The sequence below is a fragment of the Carcharhinus amblyrhynchos genome, chromosome 29 (assembly GCF_965287045.1).
Source record: "Carcharhinus amblyrhynchos chromosome 29, sCarAmb.v2.hapA, whole genome shotgun sequence".
Classification (NCBI taxonomy): domain Eukaryota; kingdom Metazoa; phylum Chordata; class Chondrichthyes; order Carcharhiniformes; family Carcharhinidae; genus Carcharhinus; species Carcharhinus amblyrhynchos.
Genome location: NC_137352.1, coordinates 4,445,804 through 4,473,264, shown reverse-complemented (window position 1 = coordinate 4,473,264; position 27,461 = coordinate 4,445,804). Strand labels below are relative to the sequence as shown.

The 27,461-nt window shown below is 39.3% G+C and overlaps 1 protein-coding gene across 2 annotated transcripts in view; it reads left to right on the top strand.

The window, feature by feature from the left end:
- Window positions 1-27,461, top strand: part of sorl1 (sortilin-related receptor, L(DLR class) A repeats containing) — a 193,544-nt gene that overhangs the window by 11,270 nt on the left and 154,813 nt on the right. For both annotated transcript variants that reach the window (XM_080214840.1, XM_080214839.1), the window contains exon 2: window positions 25,948-26,064. In XM_080214840.1, coding sequence (XP_080070966.1) covers window positions 25,948-26,064 — 117 coding nt within the window. The remainder of the gene's footprint in view (window positions 1-25,947; window positions 26,065-27,461) is intronic.

Genomic DNA, 27,461 nt, shown 5'->3' with positions numbered 1-27,461 from the left:
GACAAATTCTTCCTCACTATCCTGCTACATCTCTTGCCCAAAATCTTAAACGTGTCCCCTAGCCTTTTGTATTAGCAGCAAATGGAAAGATTCTTCAGGTCCACCTCACCTAAGCCTGGAAATTATTATATTTAAAAAAAGTTAACTTGGACAAAATGTAACACAGTATTCAAAATAAATGTTGGTAACATTCAGAGTTCAAATAATAATTGGATTATGTTTTAACTTGCTTCCCTCAATCTTTCTAAGACATCTGACAGGAGACCATCAACAGGATGGCCATCAGATTTAGGGGGATGGTAGGAGTGTAGTCATACATGTCTGGATGCCACAGTATTTCTCTATCCTCGATTTCCAGCAGTTGAGTTCAAACAACAATATTTATATTGTCCTTTTTGTATTTCAAGGAGCATTAAAAGCAAAATGTGACCTAAGCCACTAATGTTCAGGCATGATTTATTTATTGAAAAATTGCACAGAAGCAAGAGACTTGTGTAAAATATATGAATTGCACACTATTTCAACACAATGGGAGTTAATTTATTGGAACACTAAGAGCTTTTTTGATAATCTGAGATCAAAACACTATGTTGAAGTTTTCATGGCATTCCGCATAATTATATTGATTAGAATAGCATAAACCATAGTTCTTGGCTTCCTGGAATCCAAAGACTGACAGATTTAACTGCTCAGGATCGTAGAGCTTATTCTAGATGGATGTCATCATAATTGACTAATCATTTTAACACTAAGTAGAAGTGATCAATGGTCTCTAGGTTACCTATTCATTTACACTTGACATCAAACTGCAACATAAAGCATTCTTCTTCTGCCAACAAATAAAATATCCAATGCCTTTCGAGGTTTCAGTAATTCAAATTTGAAGGTTAAGTCCCTGATGCAGACACCAGATCATTTTCTGACTGAAACTTTTTTGTAAGGAAAGCTATTCTGAAGCTAATCTTCGATTCATTGCCTATCCAGGCACAGTTATATTGATGAGAATTATGTAATGTCAAAATTCTTTATGTTCTGTTTCTTTCACATTTCAGTGAGATTTTTTATTTTGAATTTTCTGCACTCTGCTTCTAGTATAGTTGCTGATACTATTTTGTTAATCACATGTAACTATCACCAGCACCAACTATAATTTTGTTTGTTTTTGTCATGGAATTGATATTTGTGACCTTAAAGTTGGGGAGAAAGAACTAAAGGGGAGTGAAGCAATAAAGTGAGTGGCAATTGTGCATAAATGGACTAACCATGCCCAGGCAAAATTGCCCCTTTAAAATCAGGGTGACAGCAGGGTAAGTAAGTGGGTTGTTGGGGTGGGATTGTTGGTGGTGCAAGCTTGATGGGTCAAATGGCCTCCTGCACTGTGGATACTCTGCGATTCTTTCTAACTAATACGAAGCTTACAATATTTGTTTAAGCCCAAGACTAAAGTTTAAGAAAAGAAATCCCCACACAAGTGTCTCCTGTCCCTATTATTCGTTCTAGAAAAATCATTCATTGTGAGTTTCCAAAAATTGACATTCCTTTCCTAAGATAACTTGGTGTTTTTTCCCATCTCACTTTCTGCAATATGCTTAAAATTAGTTTACTTTATTCTTGTTGAATATGTTTGAAACAGTTTTTGTTTCTTTTCTAGCCTGGTCTTCATTGCTTTTTTGCCATGCTATGTCTTGAAGAATTAATTTTATCCTTTGCTTATTTTTGTGCCTATTAATGATGGAAATGTCCAGCCTGGGTGGCTGAGTTTGTCAATTGGCATACTTCTCTTTTGTTTAATTCTCTGCTCATTTGGATGGTGCAGAAATAAGATTTACTTTTAATGTCTTGTCATCCCCTTTGATGTAAATTGTTCTTTCATTAGTTCAGAATAGAATTGAATTATTAGAAATAATTAAAACTTTTAATGAGTTTGCAATGTTCCTCTAATGAAAACTGCACAATTGGGTCTAAACTGAGGGTTGCCTGGATATTACCTTTTATTGCTGTCTGTAACACATCCATTTTGTTGTGGATCTGAATTCTATTGGAGTTTGACTGGGCAGACATGAAGGAACTGCTCCACTTAGTGTCTTGATACATATATGAAAAATAATTTAAGAAGACATGATTACAGGAGCAGAAGAACTAACTATGGTGAGAGGAAGTTTGTGTGGAGTAGAACAATGCATCAATCTGTTGGGCTGAATGGCCTGTTTTATATGCTGTAGATTCTGTGTAGACCTAGATTTTGCCATTGTAGTGAAGGAGGAGAGTTTTACCAAAACTTGCTGGATTCCGGGGAAGTGCCGGAAGATTGGAAAACGGCTAATGTTACGCCGCTGTTTAAAAAAGGTAGCAGACAAAAGGCAGGGAATTATAGACCAGTTAGTTTAACGTCTGTAGTTGGAAAAATGCTTGAATCCATCATCAAAGAAGAAATAGCGAGGCACCTGGAAAGGAATGGTTTGATAGAGCAGACGCAGCACAGATTCATTAAGGGGAAGTCGTGTTTGAAGAATTTATTGGATTGCTATGAGGATGTGACTAGTGCGGTAGACAGAGGGGAACCAGTGGATGTGGTGTATCTTGATTTTCAAAAGGCGTTTGATAAGGTGCCTCACAAAAGGTTGCTTCAGAAGGTTAGGGTGCATGGAGTTGGGGGTAAGGTGTTAGCATGGATAGAGGATTGGTTGTCTAATAGGAGGCAGAGAGCTGTTATCAATGGGTGCTATTCTGATTGGCGGTTGGTGACTAGTGGAGTGCCGTGGGGATCAGTGCTGGGGCCTCAGCTATTTACCACTTATATAGATGATCTGGAGGAGGGGGCTGAGTGTAGGGTGACGAAATTTGCTGATGACACAAAGGTGAGTGGAAAAGCAAATTGTGCAGAGGGTGTGGAAAGTCTGCAGAGGGATCGGGATAGGCTGAGCGAGTGGGCAAGGACCTGGCAGATGGAGTACAATGTTAGCAAGTGTGAGGTTATCCACTTTAGCAGAAATAATAGTAGGAGGGATTACTATTTAAAGGGCAAAAAGCTGCAGCATGCTATGGTGCAGAGGGACCTGGGGGTCCTTGTGCATGAGTCGCAAAAACCCAGTCTGCAGGTGATCAAGAAGGTGATTGGAATGCTGGCCTTTATAGCGAGGGGGATAGAATATAAAAGCAGGGAGGTTTTGGTGCAACTGTACAGGGCACTGGTGAGGCTGCAGCTGGAGTACTGTGTGCAGTTTTGGTTGCCGCACTTGCGCAAGGATATTTTGGCCTTGGAGGGAGTGCAGAGGAGGTTCACTAGGCTGATACCAGAGATGAGGGGGTGGGATTATGAAGAGAGACTAAATAGACTGGGTCTGTACTCATTGGAGTTTAGAAGGATGAGGGGGGATCTTATAGAGATGTATAAGATAATGAAGGGGATGGATAGGGTAGAGGTAGAGAGATTCTTCCCGCTCAAAGGATAGCAGAACTAGAGGGCACAGGCTCAAGATAAAGCTGGGGGGGGTGTGTGTATGTATGTGTGTGCAGTTTAGAACAGAGTTGAAGAGGAACTTCTTCACTCAAAGGGTGGTGAATTTCTGGAATTCTCTGCCTGTTGAAGTGGTGGAGGCTACCTCACTGAATATATTTAAGTCACGGGTAGATAGGTTTTTGACAGACAAGGGAATTAAGGGTTATGGGGAGAAAGTGGGAAAGTGGAACTGATCCACTTCAGATCAGCCATGATCTTATTGAATGGCAGGGCAGGCTCGAAGGGCTAGATGGCCTACTCCTGCTCCTATTTCTCATGTTCTTGTGTTCATCTACAGGGGATCTGTGGTGACGATGCAGGCTATTTTGGGGTGGGGGAAAAGAGACAACGGCCTAATAATCTATGGGCCCAGGCTATTGCCCTGAAGGTGTGGGTTTAAACCTGATATTGGTTACTAAACCTGGACTAAAAGCCAGTCTGTCATGGTGACCACGAAACTATTGAGTCACAAATGCAGTTTGGGGAAAGAAATCAGCCGTCCTTTGCCAGGGGTCAAACCCAAACTGGGTATGTGGCTGACTCTCAATTGTTGTCTGAAATGAACAATTAGGGCAAGCCTTGCCTTACCAAAATCCCATGAATAAAAGAAGATAAATATGATTCAGCCAGTTGAATTGAAGAACTCTTACTGAGAAATGCAGAGAGCAAATTAGGAACAATAAATCAAGGAATACAATTTAAATTTTATTTATGCACAGAAAGCAAAATGAAGATAGGCAAAGGGAGGAAGATCAGAGCCAAGAAAAAGGATATTTTTAAAAAAAATTCCTTTGAAACTGAGGGAATGAGACTTTTTTTTTGAACGACCAGTGATTTGTTCACAATTGTTAAATATTAGGCCTTGTCTGCTATTTAGACACTCAACTATCACATTCAAAATTTGCATTCAACAATTTTAGATCTTCACTTGATTATTCTGGCCACTTGCAGTTCCTCTAAGTCATCCTTTTTGTTTTATTACTTGTCCCATATCCTTTTTGTCATTTAACATCTAGTCTGATCTCTGCCTTATCACTGTGCTGCATCTATGCTATAAAATTATGTTGTATCTCTTGATCTTTTGCCAGAACTAAAAAGTTGCCAACCTGAAATGTTGCCTGATTCGAGTATTTCTAGCATTTTCTGTTTCTATTTCTGATTTCCAGCCTTAAATGTTTTGCTTCTATAAAAGCAGAGTATTGGCAGATCTGATTGTCCCCATTTCATAGTTTTTGTCTAATGCTGCTTGTTGAAAATAGAAGCTAGAACTCAAAATTATTGGTTTTGGTGTTCTGCTTGACTGGTCTATTGCCTAGTGGGAATAAAAATAAGCTAGTGTTTACAGTAAATGGCTCAGTTCAAATTGTTGGGTTGACCTCTGACTGGGAATTGCATATGTTGTTAAATGTGCAGCTTTATATGTAAATTATTAAATTTTGAAATTTCATGTGTTAAAGCACTTTGGAAAATGTTTTATAAATTGATGATAAATGGCTTAAATATTCCAGGCAAATGTGACAAATGTAAAGCTGATGTTGTTAATCCATGTTGTTGCACTTAAAGTATGATCATGGAAAGTACAAAGATAGTGATGATAGAATAAGTTAACAGCATGACTTTTTGTGTTAAGTTGTTAGGTACTATGCAAAAATAACTTTTTTATTTAATGGATCTCATATATGGAACAATGCTCCTTTTGATAACACTTGGTTTTTGACTGTTAGACAAAGCAAACCCTTCATTAGAATGTTTTTAACTTGAATGCTTGTTATTGAAACTACAAATGTTCTGAAACTTTCCCATCTGATGCTGGCTATTACACAACTTTCAAAAATAACCTTAATGTCCTTTCCTGTTTGCCAATATTGTAGAAATGCATAATTATCAGAAACATTTAGTGTACTTTAAGTGGAAGTCTGTAATAGATTAATTGCCAATCCTGGGATTTGTGATTGACTTTGGAAGGACAAGGCTCTGCCTTCTAGCAAGAATGATGTGGAAATGCCAGCATTGGACTGGGGTAAACACAGTAAGAAGTCTCAACAGATTAAAGTCAACCTGGTGTTGAGAGATTCCTTACTGTGGTTACCCCAGTCCAACGCTGACATTTCCACTTCATGACTCCATCGACACCGCAAACTGCCGGCTCCAAATGGAGAGGATCTCCAAGAAGATCATGCGTGTTGACACAGACGTCAAGTTTCTAGGTTGGACTTTAATCTGGTATTGTGAGACTTCTTCTTGTGTTCTAGCAAAAATTCAGGAGGTTTTGTCTTCTCCAGCAATAATTTTTTTCCCACCCCATACTGTTGCATAGAATCCCCCAGAATCTATTTCCACCTCCCTTCATCTGCATGATTCCCCTTTGATAACATTTGCTGATACTGGATCAGCCTTCATGTGTATACCACCAACACTAAGCTCTGGGGAGTTGATGGCCTAGTAATATTATCACCAGACTATTATTCCAGAAAATTGGCTAAGGTTCTGGGCATCCAGGCTCGGAATCCAGCCACAGCAGATGGTGGAATTTGAATCCAAAAGATATCTGGAATTAAGAATCTACTGATGGCCATGAATTCATTGTCAATTGTTGGAAAACCATCTGGTTCACTAATGTCCTTTTAGGGAAGGAGACCTGCTGTCCATACTTGGTCTGGCCTATATGTGACTCCAGAGCCACAGCAATGTGGTTGATTCTCAACTGCCCTCCAAGGAAGGACAAGTAGGGATATGCAATAAATGCTGGCCAACCAGTGACACCCATGTCACACTGATGAATTTAAAAAAACTCAACCCAAATATATATAGAAGTTGCAAGGTGGAATGAGAATATTTGACCAATCATGTTGGGGATAGCTAGTAGAGTGTTGTACTGTTATGATACTTTGACTCCAATAGGGCTCCTCTCCTGATCAGACTGTATACCATGCTAGGAGCAGTTATGATTAAATCTGCATACTTGCCAGAGAAAGTACAGGGTAATCAGCCCAAGAACTCCTGAGCACGTTTTGATGAACTACGACTTCTGGTTTCAAATATAGATTGGCTTCAGATGTAACAATTCTGTCATGGCCCTTTGATAGTATAGAAGGCCTTGATATTCTCTGCTATTGGGGCTATAAGATTCAGGCCAATGATTGGATGCGTATTTCATAATGTGGCTGAAATTGACAGCTTCAGGATAGGTTAGAATTCAAAGCAATGACCTGAATTGCTGTGGCACCCTTTTGTCAGTAGATTTTGACTAGATGTGGCCACTGTGACAATGCTTCAATCACATACGCAAATAGTTAGTAGAAAATGCCTTCCATTTATCTGTACTGTTGAGCAAAAATCTGGCCCAATTTGAATGCTACTGTTTGCAGTCTTTTTTTTAAACTAAAACCTGGAATTCTGGACTGAACTCTTTACCCAACAGTTGCAAGTTGGAGTTTTAACTTTGTCAGTGATTGCTGATTGATTATGTTGTCCCACATAAGACTTGCCAGACTTGTGCTTTCTGGCTGTCCTGTTTGGGTTTACTTTCTTCTGCTGGCCCTCTCTCCATCTCTCCATAGTGCCGTTGCTGTTTCCTTGGTACTGAAATCTGTTATCACCCACACTACACACTATGAACCAGTAGGGCATAACCTGCAAAGAAGTGAAATAGATACAGCACTGAAGCATTCTCACATTATATTAAAATACACATGCATATACCATAAAATGGGTTATGCCTTTCTCTTCAACCTGTAAAGAGCAATTTGAGTTTTAAAAATCCTCAAGGCAATTTGAGACCGTTTTTTTTTTGAATGATGAGCAATTACTATCGTTAGAAGTGTAAGTGGTAAGTGGCTGACTTAACCAGACCTCAGTAGGATCTTTTTAGTTTTCCCCCTCCCTTTGTTTCCCTCTTGACGGCAATGAATCAGTTTCATGATTTCAGTGAAGAAAACTCAATAGATTGGCATTCTCTTCAGTTGCACATTACACCCATATTTATAAAACTTGAAGGTGAGAGATGCTACAGCAGAATTCAATATGTGCAGGCCTTGCCAGCAATGCCACATCCTGTGAACAAATATGAAAGTATTCATCTCAGGATTTTTTTTAAAACACTTACAGGTGAATCTCTGGAATTCTCTGCCCGTTGAAGTGGTGGAGGCTGCCTCGCTAAATATTTTTAAGACGCGGGTTGATGGGTTTTTGATAAGCGAGGGGATTAAGGGTTATGGGGAGAGGGCGGGAATGTGGAACTGAGCCATGACAGATCGGCCATGATCTTATTGAATGGCGGGGCAGGCTCGAAGGGCTAGATGGCCTACTCCTGCTCCTATTTCTTATGTTCTTATGTTTTATGTTCTTAAAGAATTAATTGTAATCATCTGCCATTCAGTTTTTTTTTTCAAGTGTCTGAATTTGGCTGCATGAAGGAGTTAAAATGTTGTTAATGCTTAACTACATTTTTTTTGTTTGACTGTACTGATATCGATTCTGCTCTCTACTTGACTTCAGTTACTCATCCAAGTAAGCACAAACGCTTGCATCATTTGCATGTGCTCTGTGCAAATATCAACAAATGATCCAAAAAATACATTTTCCTAACCGTAACTAGTGTCGTGATTTTTTTTTTTGGTCATTTGTGTAACTGACAATGAATTTTTATTCCTTCCTTTGCTAAAATTCATGTGCACATAAATTTAGTTGACCTAATGTTAACACACCTGAATCTTTTCTCTACACCAAATAAAATTTTGTCATAAACCCCCATAGAGCTGCAACATAATTCCTCAATTAATTTCAATGCCTAATCCAAGGCAAGTTCAGCATTGTAGTTCTTTATGCACAGTATGTCATAAAATTATTAAAACAAATTCCTTTAGTTGTTAAAACAAAATAATTCTTAGCTTTCTTTAACTGTAATATGTTTATTAGTAAATAGTCTCATAAGACCAGGTTAAAGTCCAACAGATTTGTTTGGAATCATGAGCTTTTGGAGCATTGCTCCTTGCCTGATGAAGGAGCATTGCTCCAAAAGCTCATGATTCCAAATGTTGGACTTTAACCCGATGTTGTGAGACTACTTACTGTGCCCACCACAGTCCAAAGCTGGCATCTCCACCTCATGTGTATTAGGCAATGGAGTAAATGCCATATCTTAAATTCACAGGCAGGAACAAAATTGCTTCCATAAGTTCAAACTTGTGTTTTACAAGTTTATCTTTTCAAATGTCAAGGAATTAAAAACTTAGATACTCTGCATTCTCTTCAACCCTAAAATGGTTTGGAGTCTAAATTCAAGGTCTGACAGATTTCCGAAGAGTTTGCGCATTGAAATGGGTTACTGGGATAGTAACCTAGTGTGGTGTTCTCCATCCTCTACATCCTCTTCCTGTGTCACTCCTGCTTTTGTACCCCAGCTGCTGTGTTGTTTGAAATTTAAATTGACAAATAATAAGAAGCTTTATGTAATTGCAAGCTCTTTATACAACTTCATGATGTCCTAATGTGCTTTACAGCCAATTTAAGTATTTTTGGAATATGTTCTGTTCTGGGTATGTGTTCAGCTGGTAGGCTGTCATAACAGTTTCATCCTAATCTTATGTGAGTAAAATGTAACCTTTTCGAAGTATTAATCTAAACAATTCCCTTTTGGGCAAAAGCCATCTATTAAGGTGCAGTGAAACAAAATAAAGTACAACATTTTAATGAAATGTCCATGAAAAAGAAACAATAGTAAGAATTAATATCTAGAATGACTTGTTGGATTCCTTTTTAATACCATGGCCATGCCCAATTGCATCTGGAACCAAAGCTGCTTTATCCTACCCAGATCCAGATTACTCTACTCTATCTGGTTTGAATTCTGTAAGCAATGTTTCATTCTTGAAATGTGTCCTTCATTTTGAAATTTGGTGAGGGATGACTGTTTCTTTAAACTTAAAAATATGGAATTTTGCTCCTTTTGCCAAACCATTAGCATTGAATTTAATTATCTGTGCAATTAATGTTTAAAAAAAAATTATCGATGGGACAAATAGAATCACTATGGTGCAGAAAAAGGCTAAGTTCATCTGCTGTGAAGATAGAATTCTAATTCACTGAAATGGCATTTTTATGTAGAATTATCTAATTTTAGTCCAATAAAGAAGCTGTTTTGTGTTTAGTAATCTGTAACCTTACTGTTGTTAAGGTGTGGCCTCTCAGAATCAAAGAAACCTGATCTTTCCCACCTGATATCCTTTTTGTAACTTGCCAGCCAATCAATTGAGCAAGTTGGATTTTATTTTGAGCACTGACCTATGTAGATGTTTTAATGTTGCTTTGCAGTAATCCCTGTAATTACCTGTCCTACTTCAGAACAATGAAAATTCAAAATACATAACTTCTGTTAATTTCAATTAACGATTTATAATTGGTAGAGTTGAATTTTAAATATGGAATCCAAACACTCAGTATTTACACACTTTGTTTCAACAAATTTTAAAATGCCATACATACTGCTCTCTTTCTAAATCTTGTGCACATGTCAGTCTCCTCTGTGTAAAGTAATTAGGGTCAAACAAGGGAGTGTTTAGTTTTTGATTTCAAGTCCATGGACTCTTTGCAGAACTACTTCCTATAACACAGGTAGTAATGGTCAATTAATCCAAATCTCTTTAGGTAGTTCTTTTTAACGGCCCAACAAGTAAAACAAACTCAAATTAACTTAGCGACAAATTAAGAGGGGCAGCCCCCCCCTCTCTTTAGGTAGAATCACAGAAACCCAACAGGGCAGAAAGAGGCCATTTGGCTTATTGAGTCTGCATTGACTGCAATCCCACCCAGGCCCTACCCCCATATCCCTACATATTTACCCACTAATCCTCTAACCTAAGCATCTCGGGACACTAAGGGGCAATTTCAGCATGGCCAATCAACCTAACCCATGCATCTTTGCTGTGTGGGAGGAAACCCATGCAGATATGAGGAGAATGTGCAAAGTCCACACAAACAGTGACCTAAGCCGGGAATTGAACCCCAGGTCCCTGGAGCTGTGAAGCAGTAGTACTAACATGCCACCCCCAATTGCACTTGGGTTTGTTTTTGTGCTGCTTTTATTCAGATTCAAATATTCTCGGTTTCTATAGCTTTACCTGTGTAAATGATCAAACTAAGGCAGCTATTTAGTTGTTCTTTGCTGTACTCTTTGGTGTGATGTATTTCCTTATTTTTATAGATCGGAATTGTATACCAAACTAGATCTTATCATTTCCCTGAGATTTTGTACTCCTGTTTTATATTCCCTAAATTGTTCTTCATACCTGTAACTAGCTAATAGCTTAAGCAAGGTATGCATACTTGGATCACTTGATTGCAATGCTCCCTGTAACCAGTGGGTTGAGATTATAGGTACAGTGATACAATTTTAGCTTTGTTTGCATGCAGCATCTCTCTTGAATTTATACAGTTTTTCTTTTAATGACTTTCTTCACACCAGCTTTCCTGCTGTATTCTTGTTTTAGCCTGTTTTTCTCCATGTCCTGATTTGAAACCAACTTTAATCTGTCCCGGCTTCCAAATTGTATTGTTGGCATATTCTGTAGTAGCCTGAACTCTGATTCCTAAGGAGCCATCTTCCATGTTCATGGAATCGTAGAATCCCTGCACTGCAGAGGAGGCCATTCAGCCCCATCAAGTCTGTACCGACCACAATCCCACCCAGGCTCTATTCCAGTAAACCCCATGTATTTGCTCTGCTAATCCCCCGACACAAGGGTCAATGTAGCATGGTCAATCAACCTAACCCCCACATCTTTCGATGTGGAGGAAACCCATGCAAGACATGAGATGTGCAAACTCCGCACAGGTAGTGACCCAAGACCAGAATTGAACTTGGGTCCCTGGCACTGAGGCAGCAGTGCTAACAACTATGTGCCGTGCTACCCAAACATTGATGCAGCCTTATATATAACTATTCTTATGTTCACTTAAAATAATCAACTCTTCCCTTCCTCCCTGTTTTCTTGTAATATGAGCAAAGGTCTACTAATATCTAAGTTTCCAATATGTTACTATTTCTTTACTCGTTCCACTTCCTTTTTATTAAGGACCACAATCGAATTGACCTTATTCTCAACGGCCTTTTGATTGCCACTTTTATGCAAGGAGCATTGAAGTATTTCATAGCCACTGATTTCAGAAAGCCCTGTAATGTTTTCTATTACAGATTATAGTATGAAGTGTCCATCCTTTGTAAATGATTTTTAAGAATTGTGTTCATGGTTCTCAAATGTTCAGTTATTTTTCTGATTTCTAAAATTGTAAAGATAGCAACAGCTTGCACTTATATAATGCATTGAAAACATTCCAATGTCTTCACAGTGGCATTGGTTCAGCAACAATCTTAGTCAGTGATGTTATAGGTGAATAAACACATGGTCAAAAGGTCGGTTTCAAGGAGGTTCTTAAGAGGAAAGAAAATTGGAGAAAGTGAGAAACTCTACCTGGATAAGTGATCAGACAAAGCAAGATTAACATACCTTGGCAAATACATTTTATAGTCACTGGCTAGAAGTTGAGGTGAAGAATCTCAAGTCCCCTGAATAGCACTGTATCATCTTTTAATATGATCATAGGAGTAGGACAGTAACCAGTTACTTCAAAATTGTAGATTATATCTTTTCCCACTTTTGCTCTCCTATTTGAGGCTAGGACCTTGTGCTGCATATCATAGAAACCCTACAGTGCAGAAAGAGGCCACCTGGTCCATCGAGCCTGCACTGACCACAATCCTACCCAGGCTCCATTCCATATCCCTATATATTTTACCCGCTAATCCCTCTAACCTACACATATCAGGACACTAAGGGGCAATTTTAACATGGCCAATCAACCTAACCCGCACATCTTTGGACTGTGGGAGGAAACTGGAGCACCTGGAGGAAACCCACGCAGACAAAGAGAATGTGCAAACTCCACACATTGACCCAAGCCAGGAATCAAACCCAGGTCCCTGTTGCTATGAAGCAACAGTGCTAACTACTGTGCTACCGTGCTGCCCGTATCTCATTGTTCAATTTTAAAAATGTAGATGTAGCAGAGAAATTAAAAATGCTGAATAGTATGTCTGTCTATGACCCCAGAACTAAAGCCACTTGGCACTTTTAAGAAATCTCTCATCTCTGAAGGAACGCCTGTGGACTGAACAGTCCAACTTTAAAGAGAGCTACATAGAAGTCGTCGGTATTTAATAACCCAAGCTGGCCAGAAGAAAATGAATTGTCTGCTAAGACAAAGGTCCCATATCTTTCAATTCCTAATTGCTGAGCCATATACTAGTCTATGAAATCAAAATAATGGATACAGAAGCTTTGTCAAAGGTGACGGAGAGGTGAGAGTTATGTAACATAGGCCTCTGGATTGTGCAGCAAGTAATATTGTTTTGCTGAACTGCATAGACTTTGTCTGCTGTTCACCATCTAATTAGCACCCTGACAGCAAAGGAGCTCTGCCCAGGTTAAACACCTGGCTCCAGTTATACTGCTTCTAGAATCATAGAATCGTACAGTGTAGAAAGAGGTCCTTTTGGCCCATCAAGTCTGCACCGACCACAATCCCAACCAGGCCCTGCCCCCATATCCCTACGTATTTTACCCGCTAAACCCTCTAACCTACACATCTCAAGACACTAAGGAGCAATTTTAGCATGGCCAATCAATCTAATCCACATATTTTTGGACTGTGGGAGGAAACCGAAGCACCCAGAGGAAACCCACGCAGACATGAGGAGAATGTGCAAACTCCACACAGTTACCCAAGCCAGGAATCAAACCCAGGTCCCTGGAGCTATGAAGCAGCAGTGCTAAGCACTGTGCTACTGTATTGTCTATTGGAAGTTTTGTGCAATCACCTACAAGACTTCATCGCTATACGCTAATCTTATCTTGTAAAGTTGGCACCAATGCAAAAGAAATTATACCATATTTATTTTCAGCTTAGCAATCTCGATGAACAAATACCTCATTGGCATGAGTCTGGAACTCAAACAAAATATTTCTTCCCTCTGCTCTCTACCCTATCCCTCATCTGAAAGTGAGGGGGACATTATAAACTGCTTTTGCGATTTGTGTGAAAATAAACTAACCCCTTGAGTTAATTTTATCTCTAGATTGCTTTGGGGTTACTAATAGAAAATTTAGATCATAGCAAAACCTAGGGGCTGGGAAATATGCCAGTGCTTATAAAGAGGAAAATAAATCAAAATGCTTATCTGTTTATGGGCAGGTGGTGAGTAGAAATTAGTGCTGTTGTAAATGAACTTTCCCTTCAAGTCTGTAACATGACTTAACCTGATGGAGTTTTTTTTTTAAAGTTACAAAGCCATTGTTCAGAGTGGACCAGGCAAACTCAAATCCATTCCTTGCTTGTTCCAAAAACCATAGAGACAAACAAGCTGACGAGATAAGACATTGCACCCCACCTTGGGCTTAATCTGACACTTGATTTTAGCTAAAAGGCAAAAGACGTTTGAGCTATTGAAAATTTTCATCCCATCATAGTGCCAGTTTAAATTTCTTAAACAATTCCATGTGTTTTCCAAGTCTGTGTACCTGAATTGGTGAATAATTATACAAATACACTGACTTCTATTAGCCCTTTAGCAGTCTGGCAATATTAACAAAATTAGTATCATTTTGATATATACCTTTACTGTATTTTAATGCCCTTCCTCTTTAACATATTCCAGATTAAGATAAACTTTTATATAGGAAACAGAAATGCCTACAACTTTTAAATCAATAGTACAACACCAATCTAGTCAAATTATTTTCTTTTCGAATCTTGAGGTTTTTTTTATGTTGACCTTCTTGATGGTCATTTTGCTTGTTGGTCTTAACCCCCCCACCGCCCAGCCTCACCCTGACCACCACCATAGTTTTCCATTCATTTGTCTCTGAAGCAAAGGCGATTTGAAAATACATGAGAAGTTTTTCACCGTTCCTCCTAAGCCTAGCTAGGCAACTGCTTTATCTTTAATCTGTTTTTTTTTCTGAAGAGTACATTGTTTCCAAGGCTGGTTGATACAGCTGAAATAGTAATAACCTTTTGAAATTTTTCATCCTTCCTAGATGCCATCTAATCAGTTTAAACTTTTTTAATGAAAATCTGTTCATTGCCAAGGTGTTTAGCTCATTCTATTTTGGTTTTCTTTTTAAATGTTCAAAATCCTTCATTTGAAAATTGGCTCTAAGTTTTGAGGGCACTTGAGGACAAAATATGTCCAATTAAATGACTTTGGAGAGATTCCATCTTCAAACATCCCTTTGAACTGTTGGAAGTTCCACTGGGAGTATTTGGTTTCACTACAGATAACCCTCAGCACTTCTCCAAGATAAACTGATGAAAATAGTATTCCTCAAGAGGCCAATTCAGTCTTATGGTTTGTTTCATTACAATACAAACAGCTTTTCTTCCAACAAAGGATTAGAGACCAAGTAGCCAATATATCTTTTGAGGTGTGATACATGTTAATGAGAAAAGTTAATCTGGAAAGAAACTTTACTTGAGAAGAAATGACCAACAACATAGTATTTCAAGTATTCCCTTTTTGGTGCCCTTTCATTACAACAACCTGCCATTGGAGTGAATCCCCACTTTATAGTATAATTCCAATTGTATAATGGCTGTCCTTGACCAAGATTAGCCATGGCAGATGGTGGAATCAGAATTCAATAAAAGGTATCTGGAATTAAGAATCTAATGACAACCATGAAACCATTGTCGACTGTTGGAAAAATCCATCTGGTTCATTAATGTCCTTTAGGGAAGAAAGTCTGCCATCCTTATCTGGTCTGGCCCACATGCAGCTTCAGAGCTGCAGCAATGTGGTTGATTCTCAACTGCTCTCCGAAATGGCACAGCTAGGGATGGGTGATTAAATGCTGGCCAGCCAGCAATGCCAGTGTCCCATGAATGAAAAAAATTACACATGCTAACCCAAAAAGACCCATTTATGCCTATTTCCTGCTGGTCAGCCAATCTACTGTCCATGCCAGTATGTTATCCACTATATCATGAGCTCTTATTTTTCACAGTAACCTTATCAAATGCCTTCTAGAAATCTAGGCATAGTATATCCATTGGTTCCCATTTATCCACAGCATTTATTACTTAAAGAACTTCAGTAAGTTGGTTAAAAATGATTTCCCTTCCTCAAAACCATGTTGACTCTGCCTGATTACCATGAACTTATCCAAGTTCCCTGCTATAGTTCTTTAATGATGGCTCCTAACTTGCTTCCTACAACAGATGTTAAGTTAACTGGCCTGTAGTTTCCTGTGTGGTCTCCTTGCCTTTTTAAATGACAGTTACATTTGCTATGTTCCAATCTAATGGAATTTTTCCTGAATCTAGGAAGTTTAAGAAAATTAAAACCAATGCCTCAACTATCTCACTAGCCACTTCATTCAAGACTCTAGGATAAAGTCCATCAGGATATAGCCACTCGTTGGCCCGCAGCTCCAACAATTTACTGTGTCATTTCTCTGGTGATTGTAATTTTCTGGAATTCCACTCCCCATTCCATTTCCTGATCTATAGTTGCTTCTGGAATGTTAATTGCATCATCGATAATGATGACTGTGTGCAAGGTCCGTAGACTAGTGAATCAGATGGTTTTTTTAAACGATGGTTGCTGATAGTAATGTGACCATGAAACTGAGACTACCTTTCAATTCCAGATTTCATCGAATTTTAAAATTTCACCAGCTGTGATGATGGGGTTTGAATCCATAGCAGCAGAGCTTTAGCCTGTGCCTTGGATTGCTAGTCCAGTAAAATTATCTTCACAGGACTTTCTCCACCTAACGTGTAACATTCTGTGGTTCTTTCCCATTTCTATGATTTTTAAAAAATTACGGGAGGTTGTTTTGAGCTCGGTAGAGATCCATAGCACTTTTTAAAGAATCACATTTACTAAAATGAAGCCACAAGGTTCATTGTTTAAATCAGAATATTTTCCTACACAAAACAACTTGTAGCCCAAAACTATAAGTCGGGTATCAGAAATTTGGAGGATTGATCACCTAGGTCTGAGCTCTATTTCAAAGATTTGTGTAAGGGTTGAGGTTTCTTTTGTGCCTTGCACTTGCTTCAAGTTGTCCCTTTTTTTAAATCTTTTCCAACCATCTCGGTTATAGACTTCTGTTTAACACCTGAAGTGTAGCTACTTCAGAATTCTCCTGATTCTAATATTTTTAATGCTGGAGTTTTGCACCTAAAGATTTGATTTTTTTTTGAGCCTTTGCACTCAATTACGGAATAATCTCATTGGATTTGGCCTTCCATATTTACTATTCATAAACTGAATTATTCTAGAATGCTGTTCACCTGTAACATTTGCTCATCCCCATCACTCCTGTTGGTACGTTTTAACTCACTTCTTGTTACAGAGGTCACATTTTAAGATTGTTGTCTTTATCTTTTCTGCTTTTGCTGTATGCAGCTGTAGAGGTATGGATCTTGGTCAGCCTGCAGTACATAAGATTGTTTGTTTATATTATAGAATCCTACAGTGCAGAAGGAGACCACTTGGTTTATCAAACCTCAATCCCACCTAGGGCCCATCCCCCTCACCCCATGCATTTACTCTAGCTAGTGTCCCTGACACTAAGGGACAATTTGGCATGGCCAGTCCACCTAACCTGCACATCTTTTCTTCTTGAGCTGTTGTGCTCAATTATGGAATAAACTAAAGGAGAAGAAAGTCAATATAGCTTAAAAAAAAGCGTAAATTGTCAGTAAATGTTGAGAGGGAGGAGGATGAGCCAGGGAGCAAAGGTTTTTTTACATCATTGGATTTGGCCTTGCACATTCACTATTTATAAATTGGATTATTGTAGAATGCTGTTCACCTGTAACACTGCACCAAAAGGGAACTGGAGCACCTGGAGGAAACTCATGCAGACACGGAGAATGTGTAAACTCCACACACATAGAGACCCAAGCCAGGAATTGAACCCAGATCCCTAGTGCTGTGAGGCAGCAGTGTTTGCCACCGTGCCACCCCTTAAGTTATGGTTCAAATCCTACTCTAGAAACAAAGTTTGAGTTGATTGTCAGTCTAATGCAGTACTGAGGTGGTGCCTTTGAGATGTTAAGCTAAGGCATATGTGTCTACTCGGATGAATAGACATCCAAAGGAAAATTTTTCCTGGTGCCCTGGTCAATATTTACCCTTCGGGTGATATCATTAAAACAAAGCTAGTTATTATCATGGTGCTGTTTGTAGAACATACCTTACCCAAGTTTTTATGTGGAGCAAGTGTTTATGGGTTATTTTACTGTTTGGGTGCACCAGTATCAAGTCTGATCCTATCTTTGGACAAATAGCCTTCAAGGGATCTGGCTTATCAAAGTTTAGCAAAGGTATCAGCTGTTTTCTGCTTTTTATTATTGCACAGCAATTTAATTGGAAGCTAACATACTTGCTAGAGAGCTTTTTGTATGCATTTTTACAAGTCTGAAAGCTGTGCAAAACTTAGACTACCAATATTTTTTCTTTAACTCCATTCTCATGGCATGTAATTCAGAGTAGCAAATGTGATTTCGTTATTCATCAACTGCAGTGAGTAGGTGGTCTATAAGTGCTAAAGTATCTCGTATGGCTTTCTAAGCAGTAGCGGTTAATGTTTCTCACTTCATCATGAAGATTTGGTTCTTGTTTGCCTGTTTTGCTGCAAAGCTGCTGGGATAAATCAAATTATTTTCATAAAAATCTAAAATTTTTGGCTATGCTTTAACATTTTGTGATTGGGTGACCAGAGGAAGATGAATTGAGAGGAGCTAAAAACCTACATTCTAGATTATTTATAACATTTAACACATGATTACTGCAAGGAAACAAGCCTATAAAATCCCCACAAGTTATTAGTTGAGGAAATGTTTGAATTTTCATTTTCAGCTTTTTATTGGTATTTTGCAGAAGCTTCAACTGCACAGATATTTGCTGCAATTTGTGTCCCATCAGGTGTATTTCTGGCGCGATGGAAGCATGCTAACTCGCATAGAGTGGTTCTGTCTTTGGGAGCTGCTCTTTATGGATCGGGGAGCAGGAACCAATCCCCCTTCATATCTGCCTGCAGCCTTAAAATCAGCCCATTGTTGGCTGTAGATGAAGTATTTTAAGATACTTAGTGAAAATCCAGTAAAATAGCATTTGCAGTAGGCAATGGATGCAGAGTCTTTGAATATTTTGAAGACAGAGATAGGTTGCTTATGAGCAAGGGTTGCAGGTGGGAATATGGGGTTGAGTTTACACTTGGATCAGCCATGATCTTAGTGAATGACAGTAGGCTTGAGGAGCCAAGTGTTTTGTTCCTCCCTCATTTGCAACAAATGGATGCAAAACTTCTATGCACAGTTTGGTCATGATCCTAGGAAGTGCCTTGTGGAAAACCACAGTCAGTTTTTGGGACCTGTACAATGTAGGGCCAGTATTGCAAATAACACATCTTATCTTATGCTGCTGCATAAGCCTGTGTTATTGGGCCACTATTGCAAAAAAGGCCTCAGCATTTCGCTGAATACTGACATGTTGTGCTTGAATTGAGTTTGAGTGCTACCAAATGCTTGCTCATCAGGAAGATGGATAATTGATGCATTTCTCACAGTACCTTTTTAACATCTTAATATTTGTGTCAAGGCTACCCCAGATTTTGTCCCTTAGCTTGGCTTTTTGTTCTACGGGATGCATCACCAGCAAGGCCATCATTTGCCTTTGCATTGATTTAGCTTGCTGTGCTATTTCAGACAACAGTTGAGAATCAACCATATGAAGGCCACAACAGGTAATGGTTGTAGATTGACTTCACTAAAGGAGATGAGTGTGATTGGTTTTAGAAGATAGGCTGCAGGCCTCAAAGATTTAACAAAGAACTTGATTAAAAAGATGTTAACACTACAAGCTGCCTGTGTGATGTCATGTGATCGGTCTTTAAGTTTCTTGTGTTCCACTGCAAAGCTGCTTGTGAATACACTGTAGCAATAACATGTATGTACAACCCCTTTCCTCCTCTTGATTAACAGCTCCTGACACCCAATAACTGTATTAGCAATCAAAGTTAGCAATATGAACAATTGATAAATAGTATTTAATAAATCAGACATTCTGGAGTTGTCATTCTCTATGGTTGTCAGTGAACCTTGGGCATCTGCTTTTTTGGTATCTATGCAACCTCTGGTGGCTTTGGCTTGGTTTGGATGTCGTCTGTGGTTGTCTTAATTGGATGGTGTGGAATGCCAGCGTTGGATTGGGATAGGCACAGTAAGAAGTCTCAACACCAGGTTAAAATCGAACAGCTTTATTTGGTAACACAAGCTGTCCTTCATCAGGTGAGTGAAGAGCTGAGCTCGCAAACAGGGCATGTAAATTATCTCATATACAAGATAATAGTTGGAATCCCAGTCTTAACAAGTAATCAAATCTTTAAGTACAGACAATGCAAGTGGAGAGGGGGTTAGGCACAAGTTAGAGGTGTGAATTGTCTCCAGCGAGGACAGTTAGTGAGATTTTGCAAGCCCAGGCAAGTTGTGGGGGGTTACAGATAGTGTGATATGAACCCAAGATCCCAGTTGAAGCTATCCTCACGTACGGGACTTGGCTATCCATTTTTTTGCTCGACAGTTCTGGTGTTGTGAAGGTTGACTTGGACATGAAGATGGAACATCTCGCCAAAGCCATCCCCACTACTTGCCTTCAAACAACTGAGCAACCTCAAACATACCATTGTCCGCAGCAAACTACCCAGCCTTCAGAAGAACAGTGACCACGACACCACACAGCCATGCCACAGCAACCTTGGTCAGATGTGCTGGATCATCAACATGGATGCCATCATCTCATGTGAGAATACCATTCACCAGGTACATGGTACATATTCATGTGACTCGGCCAACGTTATCTACCTGCAGGAAAGGATGTCCCGAGGCACGTACATTCTGCAAGGCTATGCAGACACTATGACAATGGATGAACAGACACTACTTGCCAGTCACCAGGCAGGAGGATTCCCTTTCTGTTGGAACACTTCAGTAGTCAAGGGCATTCAGCCTCTGATCTTCAAATAAAAGTGTTCTCCAAGTTGGCCTTCACGATACACAATAATGCAGAACCGCCAAGCAAAAACTGATAGCCAAGTTCTGCACACAAGACAGCCTCAACTGGGATCTTGGGTTCATGTCACATTATCTGTAAAAAAAAAACCCCCGTGACTTGCCTGGGCTTGCAAAATGTACTGACTTGAGACAATTTACACCACCTAACCTGTGCTCAACCCTCGCTCCACACTCACTGTACCTGTAAAGACTTGATCACCACCTGTTAAGACTCGCATTCCAACCATTAGCTTGTAAGTTGAGTGCCTATATATGCCCTGTTTGCGAACCCAACTTTTCACTGAAGGAGCAGCTATCCAAAAGCTTGTGCCATCAAATAAACCTGTTGGACTTCTTGCTGTCTGTCTTAATTGGAGTCTGTAGTGTCCTGAAGTTTATTCAGTGATGTGTTCTCACTTGAGGTACTGTCTTTCCCAATTGGTTTTGGTAGTATAAGGTATTCTAAGATCCAAGTCTCTTGGCAAAGTTTGATGTTGGTTCTGTCTCTGGTTCCTGTTGTCAAAAGTTGATCCCTATTGCATCATCTTGTGTTTTGTATGGTGCAGGAAATTGGTCCTGCCTGTGCTGAGATGATGGCAGTTATCAGTTTTCATGTGTGGTAAAGTTCCTTGCTGGAACCTCCCTTGACCCTGATTGAAAAACATGTTTTGCCTTGTTTGCTTGTTGTATAACCTGATTTTTGCTGGGTGTTTTTCCTCAACAATTTCTCTTGCCTTGGATGGTTTGCTCACAGTTGGTATTTAATCATGAGCAATGCTGAAGAAACTTGGGTTGTTGAATATGCAGTATTTCTGTACATCAGCAGGAATTGGCTCAATCATTCAGACAATGAACCTTGCTCTCTAGTTAACGTCAACAAAATGTTTCATCTGTACAAAGCGTTCTGCCAGCTCATTTGTGGTAGGATGATGAGAAGCAGATCTGATGTGTTAAATCCAGTTCTCTTGTAAATAATTGTGATCAATTTTCAATTTACAAAATGAACTGCAGCCCATTATCGCTCATGAGTTGTTCAGGGTTACCAAATCTGCTGAAAATTTCACCGTTCCACGAGGGACATTGTTGTCTAATGGCAACATCAGGTGGTTTCAAGTGCACATCAACTAGAATGCAAAACAAATGCCTGTTGAACAGATCAGCATAATTTGTATTTACTCTTTGCCAGGTCTCTTCTGGCCATTCCTATGAGTGTGATGGCGGCAGGTTCTGTACTTTTGCGAATGCATTTTTGGCATCAGCCCCTGGCTGTCAATAATAGCTTCTTGCTATCTCCTTCATCTTATGATGCCACAGTGGCCTTTTATGTAATTTAATACTGCTTTCCTTAATGGTGAAATGATGACTTTCGTTCCCCAGATGAGACAATCTGCCTCTAATGGATGGTTCGAGATTTTGGGTAAAGTATATGGCTTAAACTCATGAAGCACCATGTCCATGACTTCTGATAGTATTGGATCACTTCTGGTATGCTGCTTGTCCTGCACTTAAAGGAATATTATCTACTTGCTTGAAGTAGAACATGTTTCCACATCAACTGTTTATTGATGATGAATTAAGGGTAATCTGATTCGACAATCAGCATTCCTATGCAGATTTCACTGACGACACTTTATTGTGCTTGTGTGTGCTTACAACAGCAAAGTTCACCTTTTGTACCCTGCTTGCTCCCAGTTATGGAATCCAGGTATGAGGCCCAATATCATTGTCAAAGGACGATGGTCCATCAGTAAAGTAAATTGCCTCCCATACAGGAAGTGATAGAACTGTTTATTCCAAAAATGATTCCTAGGGCCTCTTCCTCTTCTTCTATCTGAGCGTAATTGATTTTTGCTTTATTCCAAGATTTCAATGCGAAAGCTATCAACTTCTCTTCACCTGTGGGTATTATGTGGGAAACCTCTGCCCCCACTCCGTAAGGTGATGCATCACATATCTTATGCTCGGGGTTAATTTCAGATCCAAGTGTGTCAGGACTTCTGACTTAGTGGTGTCTCCTTAACATGTACAAACGCTTTCTCACACTAATCCACCCATTTCCAATTTCTGTTTTGATGCAAGTTATGTAAGAATTTAAGAATAATAACCAGATATGGGGACAGACCTTCTGTAATTAATTTAGGAAGACCAAAAAAGATTGATGTTGATTTTGACATTTTTGCGGTGCGTGTTTCTCTGTAATGACTTTGACTTTCGAACATGACTTCTGCAGTCTCTTATCTCTGTCGTGACCTAAAGTATTCGATTGATGGTTAGAAAAATTTGTATTTGTGTTCCTGGGCTTTTAACCCATAATCTTCTAATCTTTGGAATGTAGGTTGCAGAGATGTTCTTCCTTCTTTTTCCAATATCGACTTGAGTAACACTGGACTCTTACAATTTAATCCTTCACATGTTTGAACAGCGCAGATATGGCTGTGATGTCAAGTCTTAAATCAAAATAACCTTGTGTCACAATTGTCAAATATTGTTTTGAATCTGGGTTGACATTCATCTGAAGATATGCTTGAATGAGATCAATTTTACTGAAGTGTTGGCCTCCAGCTAACTTGGAGAATAAATCATCAATCGGGTAGAAGGACACATTACAGGATTGATAAGTCACTTTAAACTTGCCACAAATGCGTACCGATCTGTCTGTCTTCATCACTGGTACAATTAGTGTGACCCAATTGCTTGTTAGTGTTCGAGAACTGCCATTTTGTCTAGCTTCTCTAATTCTGCCCTATCTTGGGCCTGATTTATATACAGCACTGATGTATCTACCATGAAATTTACCTTGGCCCAATTTAATCTGCTCTTTTCCAGTCAGGTTCTTCCCAGTAGTGATGGATAGTTTCCTTTTTAACAATGCAAGGCCAAGTCTGCAGACGATTCATTTAACTGTATGTTGCATCAATACAGCCCCTCAACTGAACCACTTCTCTATTATAGGTTTTTAATATTATCTTTGAGGGTTTCAAGGCAATACGTTGAAGCTTTTATTGGTGAATGGTGGGTCCAGCGTCCACTTCCATTTTCACTGTCCGTTCAGTAAAGGGGAGACTCAGTAATGGTTTGTTGTACCAGCAATAGCCAGTATGTTTTAAAGTTTTGTTTGTTTTATTAGTACAAGTAGGTTTGCAGCAACACTGAACCCCCTGGTCGTCATACTCTGGCACCTGTTCAGGTACACTGGAGAATTTTTAGCCTGGCCAATCTTTCAGACTGTGGGAGGAAACCAAAGTAGCCAGAGGAAACCCAGGCAGACACAGGAAGAATGTGCAGACTCCACATAGATAGTGACTCCAAGCCTGGAATCAAACCCTGGGTCCTTGGCACTGAGGCAGCAATGCTAACCATTGTGTGTGGGGGGCCCCCCCCATGACAATTCATCTTTGATTTTATTATTGTCACAAGTATTAACATTGTGAAAATTGTTATTTCTTGCGCACTATACAGACAAAGCATATCATTCATAGAGAAGGAAATGAGAGAGTGTAGTACGTGACCTCAAACTTCAGTATCTTTTCTCTGACAGAAGAAGGTGGAAGAGAGAATGTCTTGGGTGCATGGAGTCCTTTTAATGATGCTGGCTGCTTTGCTGAGGCAGCAGGAAGTGTAGACTGAGTCAATGGATGGGAGGCTGGTTTGCGTGTTGGATTGGGTTACATTGATCCATCATACACGACTTTTGTAGTTCCATCCTTGGATTTACTCAGCTTTGTTTGATGCATTGAACTTGTACATTTTGTAATTCTGGTCTGAACCTTGTTAAGCAAGATGCTTAAAGGCTAGGTCAATGCCATATGCAATTCCTAGCATTCAATGTGTCTTTGTCACAATTCCTGCATATAATGGCTTTGCACCAACAATCTGCCTGATTTTTATTTTTTTGCATACCAATGGCAATTACAAATATGTCTGTATAGGTTTTCGGCTGATCCTTTTTATGAATTCTTGTGCTCCTCAACCATTTGAGCTGCTTTGGCTGCTATTCCCATTGGTACAGCAACTTCCAAAGCTCTCTTTAGGGTTAGGGTGCAAGAACTTTTGAATAGCTACACTCCTTAACCCCAAGACTAATCTATCTCTAATGGTGTTGTTCAAGACATCCCACATTCGGTGTTCAGCTAGTCTCGTCAAAGTAACTACAAACTGTGATCAAACAGAGCCCGTGGTAAGCTGCTTTCCAAAGAATTGTTTTCTCAGAATTTTTGATTACTTTTCTGTTGTCCTGGTGGCTGCACCTTGTGTCATCAGTTTAAGTAGTGATAATTCAAAGAAAAATACAACACAGGAACAGGCCCTTCAGTTCCAATGATTTTATTTTTCTGTCAGGTGTCTGCAGTGCTGTTGAGTGTTTTCCCAGGTCAGCAGTTTTCTAAGTAGTGGTTTTAGAAGGTAGGCTGCAGTTCTCAAATGTTTAAACAAAGAGCTTTATTGAAAGGAGGTTAATACTACAGACTGCTATGAGAGACTGCCCACTTGTCTGCACAAATGGCTGATGGTATCACGTGTTCTACTGCAAAGTTGCTTGTGTGGAAACACTAGAAATAACATGAATACACGAAGTGAACCAGACGAATTTTACAATAATTGATGGTCATGGTCACAGTCTCTGGGCCTAGCTTTTAATTCTAGATTTATTAAATGAATTTAAATTCCACCAGCTGTCATGTTGATTTGAACCCATTTTTCCCCAGGGTATTAACATGGGCCTCTGTACATTATGCTACCATCTCCCCCATGTTGTCAGGGCATTTTGAAAAAAATTAGTGAGTGAAAAAAAATTAACAAACATTGCTCTTTAATAACCTGCTGCAGATTGAGATATTCAGAGCTCAAATTTGATAGTTTGTCTACTCATGATCAGGAGAGAAAAAGAAGACTTTGGGACAACTCAAAATTGCCACCATTGTCTTTTTTATGAGAAGAGCAATGTGTGCATTTTAATAGATTTTCATGTATTTCTTTTCAGCATAACAATGTGCTGTGTACACTCTGGTTACCCTCCAGTTAAGCTATTCAGGCATTTACAATAATGAAAGTTTGTAATTTACTTTCCAGTAAGTTTCTGGGTAGAAAATGTTTTCAATTTGTACTACATTTCCCTCTCCTGCAGGTTTTCCTTGTTTTTTTTTTGATGCAGCATGAGACTTTTTCTAATGCTGAAATGTGGGATAGTTTTTATACTTGAACAGGCAAATGTTGCCTAAAATGCAACTGACATCTGACAATATTTCTAAGTGCACTCCTAATGTAACTGCATTTTTTTAGACTCTTGCATATTGATTAGATATTAATGCTGTCTCATGATTTTTTTATTGTAGATGAACCTCAATGATTCTCACAATCAAATGGTTGTCCACTGGGCTGGAGAAAAGAGTAAAGTGATAGTGGCACTTGCTCGGGATAGTCCAATCTTGCAGGGACCTCACACCAGTTCTGTAAGTAAAGCATTCAAGATGATGCATGTTTCCACTCTGGAAGAACATGAAACTTCGTGGCTTCTATATAACAAAAAATTGTGAAGCAGTACCTTATTTATAACTTAATGAGAAATTTGTTCTAGCTCCAAATTGGGACACCCTTGTAATATTTAGCTACATGCCTATGAAATCATGAGGCTTTTTTTGTATATATTTGTATAAAAATGTGCCTTGTGCATGGACTGTTTAAAATCATGTCTGGTTTATAAATCCCCTTTTGGGTATGGATGGCAGATTTCCTTCTCTAATTTGACTCCATACTGACAGCATAATGGTTGACTCTTAACTGCCTTCTGAATTTGTTTTGCAAGGACATTAAGGGTAAAAGGACAACCAGGCAATGAGTAGGGCTTATCCAGGACCACAATGGTAATTTTGTGTGGGGAACCAGATGAGAGTTCTAAATGAATACTTTGTGTCAGTATTCACTAATGAGAGAGAATGTGGATATAGAAATCAGAAAAGGACTAATACAACGAAAGAAATTAACATAGTCAAAGAGAAAGTTCTGAATGGTCTGGCAGGCTTAAAAGTAGATAAATTCCCAGGCTGTTGGTGAGGCAAGGGAGGAAATAAGAGTGCTGATAACTTTTTTTAATTTCTCTCTGGCCACAGGAGAGGTGCTAGAGGACTGGAGGACAGTCAGTGTGGTTCCATTATTCATGAAGGGAGGAAAGGATAAATCAGAAAGCCACAGGCCAGTCAGTCTAACCTTAATGGTGTGGAAGTTATTTGAAGCAATTCTGAGAATTAATCTGCATTAGGAGAGGAAGGGATTAGTCAAGAACAGTCAGCATGGTTTTGTTAAGGGAAGGTTCAGAATGACCAACCTGATGGAACTTTTCAAAGAGGTGACCAGGTGTGTAGATGAAGGCAATGCTCTTGATGTCTTCTTGGACTTCACAGCAAGGTTTTTGACATGGTCTCACGCTGGAGACTGTTAGCAAAAGTAAGAACCCATGAGATCCAAGGAAATTTGGTAAACTTGGATCCAGAATTGACTGCATGGCAGGAAGCAGAGAGTGATGGTCAAGAGTGTTTTTCTGACTGGAAGCCTACGTCCAGTGGGGTCCTGCAGGGATCAGTCATGACACCCTTTTCTGTTTGAAAGTCTAAATCATTTACATAAACCACAATGTCAGAGGGTTGATCAGTTAAGTTAATTTGATGGGATGGTAAATAGCGAGGAGGATAGCATTAGATTACAGGAGGACATGGATGGGTTGATCAGTGACAAATAGAATTCAATTCAGATGAAGCACTTGGGCAAGACATAAAGCAAAAGAATACATGGTGAACGGCAAGACCTTGGGAAGCACTGCTGATCAGAGGGATCTTGGTGTGCATGTACACTA